At 32.6% G+C, this 21,769-nt stretch overlaps 2 protein-coding genes and 4 non-coding genes across 7 annotated transcripts; 3 read left to right on the forward strand and 3 right to left on the reverse strand.

Annotated features, from left to right (window-relative positions):
- Positions 1–1,025: 1,025 nt before the first annotated feature.
- On the forward strand, positions 1,026–1,098 carry TRNAE-CUC. Its single transcript has one exon. It is a non-coding gene; the product is annotated as a tRNA-Glu (tRNA).
- A 6,041-nt stretch (positions 1,099–7,139) lies between these two features.
- Positions 7,140–9,978, forward strand: LOC109151355 (UMP-CMP kinase 3). The gene is made up of 9 exons (XM_019299330.1): positions 7,140–7,393; positions 7,479–7,538; positions 7,631–7,685; positions 8,186–8,303; positions 8,439–8,595; positions 8,808–8,888; positions 8,985–9,092; positions 9,238–9,302; positions 9,610–9,978. Exons 1-9 carry the CDS (start codon positions 7,322–7,324, stop codon positions 9,611–9,613), a joined length of 720 nt encoding a protein of 239 aa, XP_019154875.1. The 5' UTR covers positions 7,140–7,321; the 3' UTR covers positions 9,614–9,978.
- An 893-nt stretch (positions 9,979–10,871) lies between these two features.
- LOC109151354 (pentatricopeptide repeat-containing protein At4g25270, chloroplastic) lies at positions 10,872–13,058 on the forward strand. Of its 2 annotated transcripts, none has more exons than XM_019299328.1 (2): positions 10,872–12,620; positions 12,660–13,058. In XM_019299328.1, exon 1 carries the CDS (start codon positions 10,929–10,931, stop codon positions 12,504–12,506), a length of 1,578 nt encoding a protein of 525 aa, XP_019154873.1. In that variant the 5' UTR covers positions 10,872–10,928; the 3' UTR covers positions 12,507–12,620; positions 12,660–13,058. The 2 variants fall into 2 exon arrangements, with proteins under 2 accessions (XP_019154873.1, XP_019154874.1); XM_019299329.1 differs by having other exon boundaries at positions 11,530–11,602; positions 11,686–13,058.
- Positions 13,059–18,760: 5,702 nt separating this feature from the next.
- Positions 18,761–18,832, reverse strand: TRNAP-UGG. The gene has a single exon. It is a non-coding gene; the product is annotated as a tRNA-Pro (tRNA).
- Positions 18,833–19,628: 796 nt separating this feature from the next.
- On the reverse strand, positions 19,629–19,700 carry TRNAP-UGG. The gene has a single exon. It is a non-coding gene; the product is annotated as a tRNA-Pro (tRNA).
- A 794-nt stretch (positions 19,701–20,494) lies between these two features.
- On the reverse strand, positions 20,495–20,566 carry TRNAP-UGG. Its single transcript has one exon. It is a non-coding gene; the product is annotated as a tRNA-Pro (tRNA).
- Between the last annotated feature and the right edge of the window lie 1,203 nt (positions 20,567–21,769).

The following is a 21,769-nucleotide window of genomic DNA, read 5'->3' on the forward strand; positions in this document are numbered from 1 at the left end:
GAATGTAATTTGTTTCGAGATTAATTAATCGGTTTGATGATATTATCCCATGTGGTGCCTAACGATACTCTTGTACCCATTAGGTTAAAATTTGTATGTACACACAGGAAAAAGAAAATACAAATCCTATTTTAATTAATATATACCATACACAAAGCTCTCTATTCCACTCTCACTTCTACTTAATAGTGGGTGAAAGGTTCATGCGGAAAGGCAAATGTTATTAAGGTAAGCTGCTTTATAGTTGTTTGACAAATGCCAACCGAGTTTGTATAGATGTTAGATGTGTTTCACAATTTGATGCCTAATAGTTATATTCGATATCCTCTTTGTTTTTAGCAAAAAAAAAAAAAAAAAAATCTAATTAATATTTTTTCTAAGGAATATAAATAAGAAAAATGGAAAAGTTTTAATGATATATCATTAAAAGTCCTTTTCTTTTAATCATTTATCAATTATAATATAATTATCATTAAAAAGAGTTTGTAACTCCTTATATAAATAATTAAATATGCAATTTTTTTCTTAGTAGATTTCAAAGAATGCGACATGATAAGATTTCAAGTTTCAAGTTAGACAATTGCAATAAAGCAAAGGATTACACTTGTGTGAGACCTTTTCAAGGATTATTATATGTGAGACATGCAGGTCGGGTCGGGTCAATAAGAAAATATAATAATTATATTAAAAAATGTAATACATTTTCCCTATAAGTAAGTATTTCATTTTCCCTTATAAGTACTACATTTTCCCTTAAGTAACAAACACTTTATTTCTTATTAGTATTACATTTGAGCATATAAGTATGACGTTTGCGCATATAAATATTACATTTATATATTAATTTGACCCGATATGTCTTACAGATAAAAATTTGTGAAGACTAAATATCATAACAAAAGCTATTTAAAGAGTAATGGTACCTATTTACATGTCATGAAGTACTCGATACTTACAGCTTACTCAAAGTCTTCATGTGCAGGCTCTCTCATTAAAATAATAACCATGCTTGTTATTGTCACTAATCCGTTGTAGTCTAGTTGGTTAGGATATTCGGCTCTCACCCGAAAGACCCGGGTTCGATTCCCGGCCCCGGAAGGGTGCTACATTTTTTTTAGCATTTGGCCAACTTGCGGTATTATTTGCAGCAATCATGAGGGTGTTGAAGCCGGGCGTTATTATTCCACTCATCCGGGTTACTAGATTAACAAAAATAATTATGTAACTTATTTTAAAAGATAAAGTTGTAATTTTTTATAATATTTTTCATTAAAAAATTAGATTAGTCCTGATGGATTTAATTAATCAGGGGGTGTGCCGAATCACTAAATTCGGATAAGAATATAGTCGCGGAGACTGATATTGTATTAACTGAAAGTATAATGCTATTACAGATGTGTAGAACATCTACTATAAGAGCCCAAGAGAGTTAGGCCTATAATGGGTAGAAAAAATGGTGGTCACAGATTTTAATCAAATGAATGGCTCAGATTGATCAAATTTAAATTTTACATTAAAATTTTCTAAAATACCCACACACCGTTACTAATTCCGTTAAAATTTTAAGAATTGCCGTTAGTTCACCGTTAACTTACTCATTGATTTCAATAAAAAAAGGTCTTAGGTTCGAACCTCATCCCAATCAAAGTTGGCATAATTAGTACTCTATTTTACTCTTATTAAATTATATATAAATAATAATTTAGTATTTACAACAAAAAATAATACATATGCATTTCTTTAATTTAGAATTATGTGTCCACAATGTCTTTATTCAAAAAAAAATTATTCATTATTAATAAATTAAATAAGATAAATAATTTTATTAGTTATATTGTCTTTAGTTTTCTTCAATATAAAAATTCTTTATATTCAAATTTATTAATTGATTATATTCGCTACATTGTCCTTACAATGTCTTTATTCAGTGAAAAAAAATTATTAATTATCAATAAATTAATTAAAAGAAATATTTTCATTAGTTATAGTCTTTATTTTTCTCAAATGTAAAAATTTTTACATTCAAATTCATCAATTGATTATATTCACTACATTATCTATTATCTTTTTTGTGCACTATTTTTCTAATTAAATATCAAAGTTATAACATAAAATAATGTTATATATTTATTTACCAAGTATTTTATTAATACCATGAAAAAATTAAAAAAATATAATTAATAAAGCCAACCATATTAACTACTTTTGAGAGATTTTGTGATAAAGAGAGTATTCAAATCACACAACAAATTGAAGTGAGAACTACCTCGCAATGTCCTTGTTTGACAATCAGCAGTTAGCGGTTAGCGTTAGCGGATTATACTAGCGGATTTGACCAGCGAATTTATTTAATTATTAACATTGGGTAGAAAAAATGACCGCCAAATTATTAAATCAAATGAATGGTTCATATTGTTCAGGTTTTAATTTTTTTCTTTTAAGATTTTCTAATTTATCCTTAATTATATGATTATCCATTTAACTTTTCCGTTAATTCACCGTTAGTCTAATTCTAATATTAAAGTCTAATATAGAATTATAACTACACCATTAATTTAATTCTAATATTAAAGTCTTAATAGAACTTAACCACAAATCCTAATGTCGGAATCTCCTCAAACAATATTAGTATATATTTAATATTTTATGCCCTAATTTTTATTTGTTCTCCCTTATGTCCCGTATTTGGTTTCAACCATACCTATACAATTATTTTATTGACAATTATAATCAATATTGACTATATTATCTTGCATTTGTAAACTTAGAATTATCTATTTAACCTGCACGGGCTTAGCTCAATGGTTTAATGGGTAGTATTTGGGAGAAGAGACCAAGGTTTGAACCTCGGCGGCGGCAATGCGGGAATTATGTCCAAAGTGGGCAGATTCCTTGTGCGTATCAGCATTTGGCCCTGTCTGCTGAACCATTGAGTCACCGTGATTTACAACTTCCCACAATGCTCTGTCGGGTCGGAGTGTGGGGGGCCCTTGGGGTTGGGGACTCAACATTTGGGAGAAGAATTACCTATTTAAATACGCAAATTCAACCTTCAATTATCTATGCATGAACAATTTCAATATAATCTTGCCATAATATACTTTAAAGTACTTATTAAAAAAAAAAAATCATTGGACATTATCCCAATCGCACAATGCGCGTAAAAAAACTAGTGTAATAATAAGACAAGTGTTTAGGACACAAGATAGAACATGATTTGTAATGCCAAGACAACGCAATATTTATACAGGACATGAGCCAACAAACTCCCCTAAAGTCATGGTAGGCCACAAGACTAAGTCGAGGCCCCCCAAGTGGGCCCGTGAGACTAGGTCAAGGCCCATCATTTTGGGCCTCGGGCGCTCGGGCTATGCACTCCTAGACCTGGGTCTCTATTATTGGGCCATATATATCCATCAAGTCCCGAGCAGTTGAAAATTAGGTCGGAGGTCTAAATGTGATAAGGTTTTAAATATCTATGAGACAAAATGTAGAAAAATAATATTCAGGGACCAAATTAAATGTGGAATTGGTCAAAGTATTTGGTCTTCTAGCATTCCAATCAAGATTTCTATTTTCATATGGAAGCTTTTTCATCGATATTTGTCTTTCCTAGATTGCTTGACTCGATTTGGTATTCATTTACCTTTGGTGTGTCCTTTTTATTGGAATTGTTTTGCTAGTTTAGAGCATTGTTTCCAGAATTATAATCAAGTCTCTCCTCCCTGAAACCATTTTAATTGGTGTCGTCTTCAGTGTCTCGCTTGCTCAAGTTCGATCGGAGAGGATGTTGCCATAGCCAAATCCTTGCATGATAAAAGAGTTCTGATTTGGGCAATAGCATACAATCTGACTTCTTTGAGGCTAGTTTTGCCCATATATACCCAATAATAAAACACACTCATTTTAGTGGAGATTGGTACACAACCTAAAAAGTATATATAGCTAGTAAGATTTTCATGCAGAATGACAGATGTTATTATTTATTAAGGTATGCTGCTTTGACAAATGCCTGCCGAGTTTGAATACATGTTATATGTTTTAACTCTTTGATTGCCCAATCACGGTATTTGATGTCCTTTTTGTTTCTAGCAAAAACTAAAAACAAACAAATGTATTTAACGTTTTTTTAAAAAAAAATAAAATAAATATGAAAGATGGAAAAGTTTTAATGATAAAAGTGCTTGTATTCTATAATACATTTGAGATACAACAAAAATACAGAAGATAACATGGAATAAAAACTGGATCATTTGATATCCAGAACTCATGCATTTCTGTCTATATATAGAAGTGCCTGAAAAGGTTTTTCCGAAATCTTAGGAGCATTTCTATAATATCAATTAGGGAAAATGTCACTTTTTCCTCCTGAGTTATATACCTATAGCATTTTTTCCCCTTAAATTATTGAAGTGGCTGTTTTTCCCCCTGAAATGTTAAATGGACATATTTACCCTTAAACTAAATATTTAATTTATTTTTTTTCTCCAACAAATTATGACCATAATTTGGTTCAAACCAAACAAACACTATAGCAACCAAACCGAAATATTCCAATTACAATTTAGAATCGAAATCTGATATTTAGAGTTTTTTAAAATCGTGAACCAGAACGGACGGTTCATGTTCCGAACTGAAAAAATAAAATACATATATTGTTGAATTTATACTATTTTAAAATAAAGACGGTTCAAAATCGCGAATGGGGTCCAGAACCGCCGGTTCACGGTTCAAGATTCAATTTTTTTTATACATAATTTTAATAAATTGACATTTAAATATTTGATTCTAGATATGAATTATAACCGAAAACTATTAATTCGATTGCTATAGTATCTGGTTCAATTCAAACCGAACCGTGGTCATCCATACGTATACGCAATAATTTGTTGGAGAAGTAAAATAAATAAAATATTTACTTTAAGGGTATAAATGTCAATTGAATATATCAGGGGGGAAAAGCACCACTTTTAGAATAACTGAGGGGGCTAATGCGCTTACCTAAATAATTGAGGGGAAAAAAGTGCTATAAGTATATAACTCAGGGGTAAAAAGTGTCATTTTCCCTATCAATTATTTGAACAAAAATGTCATTTAAAATTAAAAGTAATTTACACTTTTCTTTCATATGTTAATTTTATGTTAATTTTAACTTGGAGTTTATTTTTTTTCCTTTTCTTTTTGTAAAAATACAACTAATGTATAAAAAATATATCATTAAAAAGCTCTAATTTAAGATCTTTTGAATGTCATCCATATTGATATATTTTATTTTAAATTTTTAAATAAATCTATATGTACATAAAGTCATTATTTTAGTGTAATATTTATATACATTAGTAATTGTCCCGTGCGATGCACGAACTATTATTAATTTAACAAATTTACCAATTAAATTTTTGACATCCTCTAAATTAGCAAAGAAAGTAATGGTTGTGGAAATAGAAAAACGTACTTGAGTTCTTGAACTTATAATTAGTTTGATTAAAAATGTAAGTGTAACTATACAATGTAATATTTAATATTTTTAAAAGTTTAATTATGCTATTATTGTGTTGATTTTAAAATTTATTATTACTTGTATTATTATTTGAATTTGATTTTTTTGAAAGGAATTTGAATTTGAAATAACTACTTTAATTATATAACTAATGTATTTAAATAAATCTTGTAAATAAAATAACAGGCGATATTTGTCAAAAATCTCCACCAAAAACTTATTCATTTGAAAAAGATTATTTATGGAAGAACTATATTTATTTTATATTTAATTTCTGCTCTTTATATATGTGGAGTCAAATTAATTATAATTGAGGTTTAAATGAATATATACACAAATTATATTAAATATAAAACTTTACCAATAAATTTGAACACAATAAACTTTTTTCCATACTTCATTATGCTTTAATATATATAGAGATAGAGATAGAGCTACAATAATAAAATATAAAAATACATAATAACTTCAAAAAAAAAATATGTATAAATATATCTACCCACACCATTAATGCATTCATACTTGCTAATCTTGTTTCTATCAAAATGTATTCACACTTTGGAGGGAAAATTTTGTAGCTAGATTCTGCTTTATTATATTATATATTATATTATATTATATATTAACACATTAAGCTTTGTTTTTATTAACATATAGAAATAACATTATGGACCTACTATAAAATGAATAGAAATGCATATGATGATGTGCATTTAGTTTAGGACGGATTTTTGGACATTACAACTTATATTTATAGACATATAGAATAAATATTAGAATAAATTTCACTTTTATCCACTGACTATTGTACCGTGGGTTTTGAATGCAAGTTAATACTTATAGTTCTACTTGGTTTTAATTAAGGAATTAACGTACCATTAATTATGTTTATTTTCGAATGAACAAAAACAAATTAAAGGTAAGAAAGTAGAACTATGAATACACTAATTGTTCACGCAGTTCGGAGCGAAACCTCCTACGTCTGCAGGGTAACTCACATAAGCCCAATCCACTAGATGTTCAACAAGATTACAAGGGGGTTTGTATACAAAAGGCCTTAGCCACAACAACCAACTTTAATCTTCACAACATCTAATTTAGGAGATGTGCGTGCATGCCAATTTCTGCTTCATGCGCTGACACTGCTGACCCATCTTTAGGCAATCTGATCCAGCGAGATCATCACTTCAAAATAATATAATAAAATGATAAAAGTGTTTCAATATATATATATATATATATATATATATATATATATACACACACACACACAAGGCTTATGAGTGTTTTTCACAGAAGAATTTTATCAAAAATATCAAACAATTAAAATTTTGAAGTATTCAATTCTTTTAATTTTCCTGTTCATTTTCTGCAAAATGAACCAAACACACAAAGACAGTTTTACGTTAGGTAGCCAAATACCGAAAAGGAAAATGTTTTCAGAAAAATGACTCATTCTCTAGAAAACATTTTTCAGAAGTCATTTTCCAGCTTTTCAAACAGAACCTTAATTGGGTAAAAAAAATTGTCAATGATCTAATTGGTAATTTTATAATAGTCGAGAGAACATTTCGGTAATAAACTCTTATTAAAATCTTGCTTGGGAAAAAGATTCCGTTTAAAAAATAATGAAAAAAGAAACTTTAACACGGGGAGCTGAGCGTGACCAACAGACAGCACACGTGTTGGCTGGCCGCATTGTAAATCAGGTGTTCGACAGAAAGCCTCTTAGAAGCGTTGAAACTTGAAACTGGGAAGAAGCTGAAATCCAATTCTAGCTTTGCGTTTGTTCATATGTTCATACCTCTATGATCATCAAAGATGTGGAGGCGGCTCACTGCATTCTCTCCACGATTTTCGTCTTCATCGTCTAAGCCTTCTCATCTTCTCCAGGTATGTACCACTGGTTCAATATCTGGGGCCCCGCTTATTCTCTTTGACATTTGATTTCAATATTAATGATCCTGTTCATTAATAGGTTCCAGCAGTTAATGGGTTCAAAATTTGGCAAGGGTTTTGTACAGAGATTTATAATCAGGTGCTTCTTCCAAATCTACGTTCTTAGTATTGAAGCGGTTATAATAGTTAATAGATTCGAACACCTAAAATTTTGGTCTCTGTTTGGTGTAGGCAGAAGGTGGAATCTCTTCCAGAAAAACAACCCCATCCATAGCTTTTGTTCTGGGTAATTTGCAGTTTGAAATGATGATTTTGGGCTTTAGTGTATAGTATAAATAATTTGAACTACTGTTGTTCTTTACATTGTGCCTTTGATTTCCTCATTCTGGTTTGTATAAGCATTAAGTTCCAAAAAACTTTTCAGCTCTAAAAGTATACTAGAGGTTATCTTTGATCTGCCTAATTTGGGTTACCTTTGATGCTGTTTGAATCTGCCTGAGAGGAGTTTTCTTCCCTAACTAATGATGCTTTATGGTTTTTAGCCTTTTAGTTGAATACCATTTTATTGCATTTGGCAATCTGCTCTCTTTCTCTCAACAGGGAGTAAACAGACAATATGCACCAATCTGTTTTGTCATATCCAATAAACTTCTTATTTTCCAATTATATCCCCACTAGTGGGGGGTGGGGGTGATCAAAAATATAATATTGTGATCATTGCTGTTGCATGTAGAACTTCTCAAATCTTCTAGTTGCTATGCTGATAAATATATTATATGCTCTCAGGAGGTCCTGGCAGTGGAAAAGGTACTCAATGCACGAGAATTGTTGATACCTATGGATTCACACACATCAGTGCTGGAGAACTGTTGAGGAAAGAAATGGGTTCTAATAGTGAATATAGGCATGCACTGATATAAATTATTACTATTATAGTATTATAATTATTGTTATTATTATTATCATTATCATTGTCATCATCCCTGTTGCTATCCAAGAAAATATAGTTTTTGTTAAATTCAATTTTTTCTCTATATAGTGACATGATTGAGAAGATCATGAAGGAAGGGACAATTGCTCCATCAGAAGTGACTGTCAAGTTGCTTCGAAAGGCTATTGAATCAGGTGAAAATGATAGGTTTCTCATTGATGGTTTCCCAAGGAGTGAAGAGAACCGAATAGCGTATGAGAAAATTGTAAGTCCCTTTTCTTCTAATGATATTCATTATGGAATTATTTTTGTTCCCCCTATTTTTCAGTAACATGGATCAATATCGAGTGATTCTTTCTGTGGATATTAATGTCCTTGTTACTTTGAACTTCCTCTCTTCAAAAGTAACCTTATTCCTAAATCCATCATTCCTAATTATTGGTTGTAGAAAGTTACAACATTCACTTGTGATTGCAGATTCGCGCTGAACCAAATTTTGTGCTTTTTTTCGACTGCCCTGAAGAAGTGATGATCGAACGAGTACTAAACCGTAATGAGGTGTTCTTTCTACATGGACTCTCAAATGGATGAGCATCCCTCTCCTGCAGCTTGTGTCCAGAAATGAAAAATAACCTCAGGCATTGTGTTTTTCAGGGGCGACTCGATGACAATGAAGAAACAGTAAGGGCGCGCCTGAAAACATTTAGAGCTGTGAGTTTTCCTGTAATTGAGTACTATGCTAAGAAAGGGAAGCTTTACAAGGTAATGGTTCGGTTGGTTAATGACTTTGTGAAATTGGGTGACATGCATATATCTAGTATTCTAGTCCCTATATTGTTTGTAGTTCATTTGTTCAAGTGAATATGTTTCTGAACCCCCTCTCACCAAAAAACCATTTCATCTATAGATCGACGGTACCGGAACAGAAGATGAGATATTTGAACAAGTCCGCCCCATTTTTTCTGCATTTAGGTAAATATTACTTCGTATTTGATTAAAGCAATAATAACAAGTCCTGCATTCTAATATTACAATTTTATTGGTACTGCCAGTTGCTTTATCTTGGTATCTTCACACATTTATACATTCAATATGGTTGTGCTTTTACTTCATTTTAACTGATTGGTTCTTACCCCAGTTACTGTAGTTCTTACCATTCTATATGCTCGGTGTAGTATTGATTCCACATTATTTATTTGGAGGGTGTTTTACCATTCACTAGATTGAATGTTTATCATGATGCAATTGTTAAAACGTGATTAGTATCCATTTTTTGCAGGTAATCATATTCAAGTCATTTTCTTCTGAAGCAAGAGAAAAGTTTGTTGCCACACATGGATGGTTCCTGAATTCTGTTTACTAAAAATAAAAGAGCCAAGATCACTGCAATTCTGCAAAATCTAGTTCTTGTCCTGTGCTTAATGCTTTTTTCTTTTATGGAGGTGGGGCCTGAAAAGTATGGCTTTTACTCAGCTCTATGCTAATACTAGAATGTATAAACAAAACTGGATGCTTATGACTGGTTTAAGCTGCTCCCGAGTGTCTTGCATGGAGGAGCTTAATGTATAACCCTTTCTTCCTGTTTAAGCATTGGGAGAGAGAACTGAATATAATACATGCCATATCAAGATGGGTGATTTTCAGATGATGTATAATCATAGTCGAAAAAATTGTTAGGCGCTCCTTGGGTGTTTGGGGCACCTAGTGCCTAGGGGTCCGTTAAAAAAATGTAAACTTGATAATTATAAATTATTTAACACTTTAATAATGAGTAGTTAATATTAAAATATTAAATATTAAGTTAAAAAACACTTTATATATATATATATATATATATATATATATATATATATATATATATATATATATATAATGAAAATCATATATTAAATAATTTAAACATTCTAATTGTGTGTGTGTGTGTATATATATATATATATATATATATATATATATATATACATACTAGGTTTGTAGGCCTGAAGGTCGGGCCTGGCATGTATAGTCCTGACTTGTTTAGTTTAATAGGTTTTGAAATGGGCTCAATCCCGGTTTTTTTACTAAACAAGCCAGATCTAACTAGGTCAGGCCATAGGCCCCTACATAGAGACCTGATCTATTCACATCCTACTATCCTAGTAATGAGTTTAAACAATTTTTCGGTCTTGTCATGTTGTGTATATTTTGAACTTATTAACTGAATATATTTATCGTGTTGAGTCATTAGCCATTTAGTGTATACTCTTTCTGCCCTATTTTGTCTATTATGTTTACTATTTATTGGTCAAATTAACTTTTTTTTTTCTTTAGTATTTTTTACTTACTTTTAAATTTGATTTTTGTGTTTAATAGTAATATTAATATTAATGTAGTTTGTAAATATATAAATTATATATATAAATTTTAAATTTAATATTATGAAAATTTGAATTAAAAATAATTTTAGACATGTCTCATTAATTGAACTAGACACATAAAATGAGATAGAAGAGTATTATTGTTGTTGTTATAGTCTGAACCCATTAAGAAAACTGTTAGCATGAATTGTCTGGTCTAGTTTGACTACATAAATTGGAAGAAAGCGGCTCCAATTTCATTATGTGCCACAAAAAAATGAGCATACAATCAACCTCCCTATGTATAAATTCCTCTTGTTCACTTTACTTGGCAAAAGAAAACCCCCAAAAACATCATAAACATAGACAAAGAGACAACCTCAAATCCAAATTCCAGAAACCATTATCTACACCCTTGTTAGTGAACTCAAGAAATCACGCCCAATCAAAATTTCAAGCTCTTGATAAAATCCTCGGTGACATTGAAGCCTCATTCAACAATGGTGTTGAGATTGATGACCCCAGCATCTTTGCTTCCCTTCTTGAGGCCTGCTTCCATTTACAAGCCTTTGATCACAGTGCTCGAATCCACCGCCTCGTTCCCCAGAAGCTCTTGCGTAAAAACGTTGGCATTTCATCAAAGTTGCTCAGGCTATATGCCGCGGATGGGCGGGTTGAGGATGCCCACCACCTGTTTGATCAAATGCGTCACAGATATTCATCAGCATTTCCATGGAATTCTCTTATATTGGGGTATGTGAATAAGGGGTTATTTGAGGATGCCCTGGCACTTTACTTTCAGATGGTGGAGGAGGGTGTGGAGCCGGACTTGCACACTTTTCCTCGTGTCCTCAAGGCTTGTGCAGGCATTGGACTGATCCAAGTTGGGGAGGAAGTTCATCGACATGTCGTTCGTTGGGGATTTGGGAGTGACAGGTTTGTTCTTAATACTCTTGTTGATATGTATGCTAAGTGCGGTGATATCGTCAAAGCTAGGAGAATCTTTGATCAAATTGCAGAGAAAGACTTAGTTTCGTGGAACTCAATGCTTGTTGGTTATGTAAGGCATGACCTTATACTAGAGGCATTGGATATATTTCAATCTATGTTACATGATGGGTTTAAGCCAGACTCTGTCTCTGTATCAGCCTTACTAAGCAGGGAATTGCCTGTAAAACTCGGACCCCAAATCCATGGATGGGTTCTTCGTCAGGGAATTGAATGGAATTTATCAGTGGCAAACTCTCTGCTCGTTTTGTATTCTAATAGTCTAAATAATCTCAAGCAAACGAGATGGTTGTTTGAGAATATGCCTGAAAGGGACGTGGTGTCATGGAACTCGATTATTTCAGCTCATTCTAAGGACCGAGAAGCGCTTGCTTACTTCCAAGATATGGTAAGTTCTGGTGCCATGCCAGATGGAATCACATTTGTGTCATTACTGTCTGTGTGTGCTCATTTGGGGATGGTAGAAGATGGTGAGAGGATATTCACTCTGATGAGAGAATGGTACAAAATCAAGCCTGTTATGGAACACTATGCTTGCATGGTTAATCTGTATGCAAGAGCTGGACTTATAACCAGAGCTTATGACTTGGTTGTGAATAATATGGAGTTCGAGGCTGGTCCAACCGTTTGGGGAGCATTGCTCTACGGTTGCTCCCTTTGTGGCAATGCTGATATCGGGGAGATTGTTGCGAACCATCTTTTCGAATTGGAGCCAGATAATGAGCATAATTTTGAGCTTTTGGTGAAGACTTATCGTAAAGCTGGTCTCATAGAGGATGCAGAGAGAGTAATACAAATGATGATAGACAGAGGTTTTGATTTGCAGTTATGAGAAAGTGTTATTGGAAATCACTTTTCTTACTCCTGACCTAGTGATCAAGAAGGCATTATCTGCACGGGCTTAGCTTAGTGGTTCAGTAGGCCGTATTTGAGAGAAAAGATCAAGGTTCGAAACTCGGCAACAGTAGTGTAGGGATTTGGGCAGATTCGAAACTCGGCAGCAGTAGTGTAGGGATTTGGGCAGATCCTTTATGCACACCAGCATATGGCTCTGACTGCTGAGCCACTGAGTTACCGTGAGGGATTTGGGCAGATCCCTTATGCACACCAGCATTTGGCTCTGACTGCTGAGCCACTGAGTTACCGTGATTTACCTCCTCCCACCTACTCTGCCAGGCCAAGACGTGGGAGCCATAAGATTGGAGATTCAACCATTTAGGAAAAGAAGATTTTTTTTTTTTTTTTTTTTTTTTTTTTTTTTTTTTTTTTTTTTTTTTTTTTTTTAAAGCTGGTAGCTAAATTGTATAATTAACAGAGGGTATCATTGGATTGTTGGTTAAATTTGGTATGTATCAACTGTCAAGCTTTGATACTCCAAAGGTCAGATGTTAAATAGTGGACTATGGTCTACAGTGCTAGCCGCTAGGTGTATCAACTGTCAAGCTTTGATACTCCAAAGGTCAGATGTTAAATAGTGGACTATGGTCTACAGTGCTAGCCGCTAGGTGGACCATTATCGTAAAATGAAATTGTAGTAGAATTAAAATGATACTTTAGTCCACTATATATATATATATATATATATATATATATATATATATATATATGCCTAGGCTAGGCTTTAAACATATAGGTATAAGGTTGGTCTCTTTACTAAATAGGCTAGGCCAATGTAGGCCCAAAATAGGTCAAGTTGTAGGTCCCTTGATAGGGTCTAGCTTATTTCCACCTGTAGTGCATTGGTGCGCTTAGTGTGGTGCATCGTAAGACATTGGAATTTGCATTGGTTGGAGGGTGTCGGTTGTGAATCACATGGTCGATTTTGTAGGGTTTAGGGGTTTTATGATTTAGGGTTAGAGGTTTAAGGTGTGAACTTACAAAATGTTGTACACATGTGTGCACTTTCTAAAGTACAGTTGTGCCTTGCTAGTGGTAAAGGTGTGCATTCTGTGGGAGTGTGGGGGTAGTGTTGTGCATGCTATGTTAGTCTGGGTGAGATATGTGTCCAGGTTGTGTTTGCAAAAGCTTCACGAAATAGATGCACAACCAGAGAGTTATCGATGTACTACATTTGGTATATGAATGCACGATCAAAGCAATATGAATGCATGATCAAAGCAATATGAATGCACGACAAGTATGGTATGAATGCATATGGTTGGTACTTGTACAACAATGATTGCATATGTTATTTGTTTGTTGGAAATGAGGATGTCGATATGGTGGTTGGAGTAGTTGGATGAGTCCAGTCGTCCAGAATTGGTAATGTAGAACACTAGGAAGTTTAGAGATACTGAGTGCGTTTAAAAATGATAGTACGTGGGAGATATGTACGCTATTTTTTCGCGGATTGATGCTATTGTGGTGATCAAATTGTCCTTCGGAGCAGTTTTTCTTATTAATCTATGTCTTAATCAACGCTAATTAGTATATTAGGATGATTTGATCACAACTGTAATTTGTCTAATTTCAATGGCCCAAATTATACCACGGCTTTCACCTAGGTTGAAAAAAAAAATCTTAATATACCACAGTTCTTACCACAAAGAAGAAAAGAGTTGAAAAAAAAAATTTGACACGAATTCCATTTTGTGTAGAACTGTAGACTAAGATTGTATTAAGACTAAGAAATAGTTAACGGAATATTTCAATACTAAAGTGTGTATATATATGAAAAAAAAAAAGGAAAAAGGAAAAAGTAAAGGATGATAACTTTAGAAATGTCTTATCATTATATAAAGAATAAATCAAAATATACAAATTATCAATTCACATTATTATACTGATATAATTTTTTTCCCGTTATAACCTTATTAACATTGGCCCATATTGTATGATTCCTTTCTTTTCAACTCTGAAATACACTTTGATTTACAGCGACTAATTACATACCTCATTTAATTAACCTCTCCATCTTTTCTTTCTATGTGCTCATTAACTGTTTGATAAAAGTTTTAAGTGTGTTTCTTGATCTTGTGATATATTCTATAATTTTTGTTGACATAATCAAGACAGAAAGGGGAAACACACAAAGAAAAGAGATTAAGTGGTCTAAAGAACAACCCTGCGAATCACGGGTATTATGCGGACTTTATCTTCGTCAATCAACCTAGGCAAGGAAGTGGGGGATTAAACTAAATTATATAGGGGTCGTTTACTTCATTTCTCTATTTTTCCATTTCCAGTTTTCTATTTCTCCATTTCTCCAGTTTTCCTTCTCCATTCCTCCAATTTTCCATTTCTCTGTTCCTCTAATTTTTCATTTTTCTAATTTTCGATTTTATTAAAAACAATCATCCCATATAACATTTGTACATTTCTACAACAAAGATAATAATGATAACAACAACAACAACAACAATAATAATAATAATAATAATGATAATAATAATAATAGTAATAATGATAATAATTTAATAATAACAACAACAAATTTGTGTACATAAGGAGGAGGAAAAGGGAAAAAGGAAAAAAAAATATAATAATAATAATAATAATATAATAGTAATAATAATAAGAAGAATAAATTTATAATAATAATAATAGTAATTAGCAAGTAGCAATTAATACTAATAATAATAATTAGTAATAATAATAATAATAATAATAATAATAATAATAATAATAAGGGCACGCACAGGGAACGAAAAAAAGAAGCTAGCTGCCTAGCTTTGAGGTCAAAACAACGAACGTGCAAATAATGCTAAGCGCAGGATTCGATACCAAGACCTCATCTTTAGCACTATTCACGTGTGTCCATCTCTCCATTTGGAGAACATCTATTTTTCTTTCTCCAAAATTGTATAGGAAGTGGAAGAATGGAGATAGAGATTAAAATTGGAGACATAAATTTAGTAAACAAGTTTTCCAATTTTCCTTTTTCCACTTCTCCAATTTTCTATTTTTCCAGAAAATCCTCCATTTTTCCAAGTTAGTAAACGACCCCATAATCTCTCAAATAAATTTTGCTAACATAAGTTCCAAATTATAAATGCCTAGATAATTGTAATTTCCAATCCCAGCTAAGTTGGCCAAATGATAGATATATAATTAGTGCATTTTGTGGATAGTATTTTGGTTTAATTGTGGGTTAAAATTGCACTAATTCATATATTTGGCCTTATTTTAATTTGTGAATCAGAAAATGTTGGGGCAAGAATAGAAAAATGTGAGAGATGTTGGGTGATTTATGATGAATTTAAAGTTGGCTTTGAAGAGACGATGGAAGACATGAAATCAGAATTGAACTTGTTGTACCGTGTAGGCATATGAGAGAAGTTGATAAAAGCAAAGGAAGAAAACATAGTGGCTCATCTTGTACCGCGTAGTTACGTCAGAGCATCTTGAATGAAGAATTTAAGTCTCACATTTAAGTTTTAACTGTTACGTACATCTATTTCAAATGCTAAATGTCTCCTTGCTAATTGCATGAACCTGGACACTTTGTGAGAAAGATTAGCTTGGAAACATTGATATATAATTATCTTGATCATCTTGATCATTAGAGACAATAACAAGTTTTTCATCCACTCTTACACTTTTAAATTCATTTTCTTTTATTTTTTTTCTTTGAAAGACTTCAATAGATGGGTTCTAAACCCATTGTATCTAGTTATGGCCGGATTATTGAAACTCAGTTGATTTTTACAATAGTGAGTTCTTATTGTTTATAATTTCGCCAAATAATTGTAAGTATTTATCAATTTCTCCTGCTTAATTCTATGATTATTTTAGTATAATTGAGCAATGAACAATGCTTAACTAGATAATTGATCAATTGCAATTTGAATTGTCAATCTATTATGGTTGTTAAGGAGGGTTAATAATCTAATTGTAATAAACACGGCGTGTGTTTGTTCATCCGGACTTGGGTCTTTCTTGTTTCTAATGCTATCAATTGAATTATCTTATGAGGTTCTTTGATAATCAGTTGGTAAGGGAAATAACTATAGAGGTCTCGTAGTTATCAACGAATTTAGGAAGGATTCATGTTTTTGGCGATTGTTCGGGACACTATAACCAAGTTTATTGCAATCGTTAGTCCTATCTATGCAACTGTGATCTATTGTATGAACCGTTGTGGAAATAAATCTGTAGCTAGAACCCTTTATTCAATTATTCATTGAATTATTCTCACTTACATCTTGTGTTTATTGTTAGTTTATATTTGAATCTTTGTATTTCAATTGCAAAAATCCCCCCATAATTTGTTGCTGATCTAAAGAAGTAAACCGACCGTTTCCTATGGATATAATGATATATGATCCCTAGTAACCATTATATTGCTTTCTTAGGAGTATGAATTTATTTTGGCGGTTCAGCACTCAGCCACCGAATAATTTGATAATCGCAATGTTTCAAATTTGACTTTGTGAGAATAATCTATTAATTTTGTTGGTTTGAGAGCGTTAATTATGGACAATTTTTTTTTTTTTTTTGAAAATAATTATTGGCAACAAGATATTATTCCCATTGGGTCCCTATACACACTGGCATCAACTCACCTTTTCTGAAGAGATATTTTTGTTGGCAGTTGAATTATTTGGTGTAGTATGTCCTTACTGTTCCTAACGCCATGTATTTCGTTCATTACTATATATAATTATATTGCTCAAATGTATGATTAGGGTTAGAGTAAAAGTGAGAAAAAAATGTTTAATTCCAAACAGTTTTTCAGATAACACAATGATAATAATATCAACTATGGTTAGAGGAATGTAGTCCATATTGCTTCGCTTTTTTTATTTTTAGGTTTTTTTTTTTAAAGAAAATTATTTTATGTTTAACATTTCAAACAAACAAAGATTAATCGCCCCTAGAAAATAAATAGACAACTATATATGCTAAAAAGAAAAGATTGCAATATGCCTCTATGGACAGCTCAATTGGTCACAGGAATGAAGCTTGGGAATAATGACTCCTTGTGCGCAGTACGTAAAGGTCTAGCCTCTGTGTTCAACTGAATTACCATGATTTAATATGTCAACCATGAATAAAATCTCACTAAACTGAGATTTTTTTAAGTTAGTATGTAGCAGTGTTAATTGTAGTTAAAAATTGATGGACTAGTCTGATGAGATCAAATGATCGATACTTTTTTTTGAGAGTAACAACTTAAATCATTAGATCAGAAACAAGACAATCAACAAGATAATGAGGAGGATCATCTAATCACTCCCCGCAACCTGACATCGAAACGGTGGCTTTCCGCGCAACAGTATGGACAACACTTTTAATGATCAATACTTTTAAGTTTATAATTTGCCATTCTATTATAAGATATGAATTACGGGGTAATTAATAAATATGTGGTATCATTATAAACATTATTAACGTATCAATCAAGCACCTCTATTACCATTTCATATTGGTAGTCACAAGATCGAACTACAATATAATGATAGAGACATTGATTCTTTGTAATGATCCGATCATGTGACCACCCATTTGGTCTAATAGCGCGATTTGCATCCTCTTGGTTGGTTTGCATTGTAGAAATCGATGGTTTAAAGAAGCAATTTCATTATGCTAAAGTACAAGGCTTATATGAGTGTGGGGTTAGAGATTGTCTCAAGTCTGAAGATTGAAGAACCATTTGGGGTGGCAGAATAAGACCATCATGACAACTACATATCCACTTGTGTATGATGTACATTTCGCAACCACTCGATTATGTAATATCATATCATGGAGCAATAATCTTGTTTCTAATACTCGCTATTTCCTCCTTCAAATTATGAGCAAATATAATGTACATTATGTGTTAGAAGAATGTACATTATATTATGCGTTAGAATAATATATATTACGTGTTAGAATAATATACATTATGTGTTAGAATAATATACATTACGTATTAGAATAATGAAACATCTGGGGTAATATAATGTACATTATGTTTTAAGTATTTTGCATGTTTGGTAGTAGTGTGGAATGAGAATGATTATGAATAATGTTGTTTGGTTATGTATGATCCTATAATGGGAATAAAGATTTTAAAAATACAACAACACAAAATCAAGATGAGAGATTGATTGAGTATATGCGTGGGTGTGATTTGCTATAAGCGGTAATAAAATAGCATGAGGGGTGTTGTGAGAATCGAACTCACAACCTCTTGCACCCAAAGCAAGAATCATACCACTAGACCAAACACCCAATTGATAGCAAATGCAGTATTTACGTAATGGGAACTATAGTGTTGGGAAATTGTACTATTGGACCATGTAATGTGGACCACTGATAAATGCTCACTTTTAGGGTGTTTTTGGTTCGCACATGGGAATCGTAATTTGAATGAGTATCAAATACTTGGAAATGGTAATGGATTTTAGTGAAAGTATTTTACATGTTTGGTAGTATTGTGGAATGAGAATGATTATCAATAATGCTGTTTGGTTATGTATGATCCTATATTAAGAATAAAGATTTTAAAAATACAAGAACACAAAATCAAGATGATAGATTGAGTATATGCGTGGGTGTGATTTGCTATAAGCGGTAATAAAATAAGGTGAGGGGTATTGTGAGAATCGAACTCACGACCTCTTGCACCCAAAGGAAAAATCATACCACTAGACCAAACACACAATTTATGATAAATGCACTATTTACGTAATGGGAACTATAGTGTTGGGAAATTATACTACTGGACCATGTAATGTGGACCACTGATAAATGCTCACTTATAAGGTGTTTTTGGTTCGCACATGGGAATCGTAATTTGAATGGGTATCAAATACTTGGAAATGGTAATGGATTTTTTAGTGAAAGTATTTTGCATGTTTGGTAGTAGTGTGGAATGAGAATGATTATCAATAATGCTGTTTGGTTATGTATGATCCTATAATGGGAATAAAGATTTTAAAAATACAAGAACACAAAATCAAGATGAGTGATTGATGGCGTATATGCGTGAGTGTGACTTGCTGTAAGCGGTAATAAAATAACATGAGGGGTGTTATGAGAATCGAACTCACGACCTCTTGCACCCAAAGCAAGAATCATACCGCTAGACCAAACACCCAATTGATAGCAAATGCACTATTTACGTAATGGGAACTATAGTGTTGGGAAATTGTACTATTGGACCATGTAATGTGGACCACTGATAAATGCTCACTTTTAGGGTGTTTTTGGTTTGCACATGGGAATCGTAATTTGAATGGGTATCAAATACTTAGAAATGGTAATGGATTTTAGTGAAAGTATTTTACATGTTTGGTAGTATTGTGGAATGAGAATGATTATCAATAATGCTGTTTGGTTATGTATGATCCTATATTAAGAATAAAGATTTTAAAAATACAAGAACACAAAATCAAGATGATAGATTGAGTATATGCGTGGGTGTGATTTGCTATAAGCGGTAATAAAATAAGGTGAGGGGTATTGTGAGAATCGAACTCACGACCTCTTGCACCCAAAGGAAAAATCATAACACTAGACCAAACACACAATTGATGATGAATGCACTATTTACGTAATGGGAACTATAGTGTTGGGAAATTGTACTATTGGACCATGTAATGTGGATCACAGATAAATGCTCACTTTTAGGGTGTTTTTGGTTCGCACATGGGAATCGTAATTTGAATGGGTATCAAATACTTGGAAATGGTAATGGATTTTAGTGAAAGTATTTTGCGTGTTTGGTAGTAGTGTGGAATGAGAATGATTATCAATAATGCTGTTTGGTTATGTATGATCCTATAATGGAAATAAAAATTTTAAAAATACAAGAACACAAAATCAAGATGAGTGATTGATGGTGTATATGCGTGAGTGTGACTTGCTGTAAGCGGTAATAAAATAACGTGAGGGGTGTTGTGAGAATCGAACTCACGACCTCTTGCACCCAAAGCAAGAATCATACCACTAGACCAAACACCCAATTAATGGCAAATGCACTATTTACGTAATGGGAACTATAGTGTTGGGAAATTATACTATAGGACCACGTAATGTTGACCACAGATAAATGCTCACTTTTAGGGTGTATTTGCTTCGCACATCGGAATCGGAATATAAATGGGTATCAAATACTTGGTAATGGTAATGGATTTTAGTGAAAGTATTTTGCATGTTTGGTTGTAGGGTGGAATGAGAATGATTATTAATAATGCTGTTTGGTTATGTATGATCCTATAATGGGAATAAAGATTATAAAAATACAAGAACACAAAATTAAGATGAGAGATTGATTGAGTATATGCATGAGTGTGATTTGCTGTAAGCGGTAATAAAATAGGGTCAGGGGTGTTGTGAAAATCAAACTCACAACCTCTTGCACCCGAAGCAAGAATCATACCACTAGACCAAACACTCAATTGATAGCGATTGCACTATTTACGTAATGGGAACTATAGTGTTGGGAAATTGTACTATTGGACCATGTAATGTGGACCACAGATAAATGCTCACTTTTAGGGTGTTTTTGGTTCGCACATGGGTATCAAATACTTGGAAATGGTAATTGATTTTAGTGAAAGTATTTTGCATGTTTGGTAGTAGTGTGGAATGAGAATGATTATCAATAATGCTGTTTGATTATGTATGATCCTATAATAAGAATAAAGATTTTTAAAATACAAGAACACAAAATCAAGATGAGAGATTGATTGAGTATATGCGTGGGTGTGATTTGCTATAAGCGGTAATAAAATAATGTGAGGGGTATTGTGAGAATCGAACTCACGACCTCTTGCACCCAAAGGAAAAATCATACCACTAGACCAAACACACAATTGATGATGAATGCACTATTTACGTAATGGGAACTATAGTGTTGGGAAATTATACTACTGGACCATGTAATGTGGACCACTGATAAATGCTCACTTTTAAGGTGTTTTTGGTTCGCACATGGGAATCGTAATTTGAATGGGTATCAAATACTTGGAAATGGTAATGGATTTTAGTGAAAGTATTTTGCATGTTTGGTAGTAGTGTGGAATGAGAATGATTATCAATAATGCTGTTTGGTTATGTATGATCCTATAATGGGAATAAAGATTTTAAAAATACAAGAACACAAAATCAAGATGAGTGATTGATGGTGTATATGCGTGAGTGTGACTTGCTGTAAGCGGTAAT

Source organism: Ipomoea nil, unplaced genomic scaffold, assembly GCF_001879475.1.
Source record: "Ipomoea nil cultivar Tokyo-kokei standard unplaced genomic scaffold, Asagao_1.1 scaffold2283, whole genome shotgun sequence".
Taxonomy (NCBI): Eukaryota; Viridiplantae; Streptophyta; class Magnoliopsida; order Solanales; family Convolvulaceae; genus Ipomoea; species Ipomoea nil.

Excerpts from the sequence above, each read along its gene's own strand:
- LOC109151355 (XM_019299330.1), top strand. The coding sequence starts at position 7,322 with ATGTGGAGGCGGCTCACTGCATTCTCTCCACGATTTTCGTCTTCATCG. Across the intron at positions 7,539-7,630 it reads GTACAGAGATTTATAATCAG|GCAGAAGGTGGAATCTCTTC; the intron begins GTGCTTCTTCCA and ends TGTTTGGTGTAG. Across the intron at positions 8,304-8,438 it reads GGTTCTAATAGTGAATATAG|TGACATGATTGAGAAGATCA; the intron begins GCATGCACTGAT and ends TTCTCTATATAG.
- LOC109151354 (XM_019299328.1), top strand. The coding sequence starts at position 10,929 with ATGTGCCACAAAAAAATGAGCATACAATCAACCTCCCTATGTATAAAT.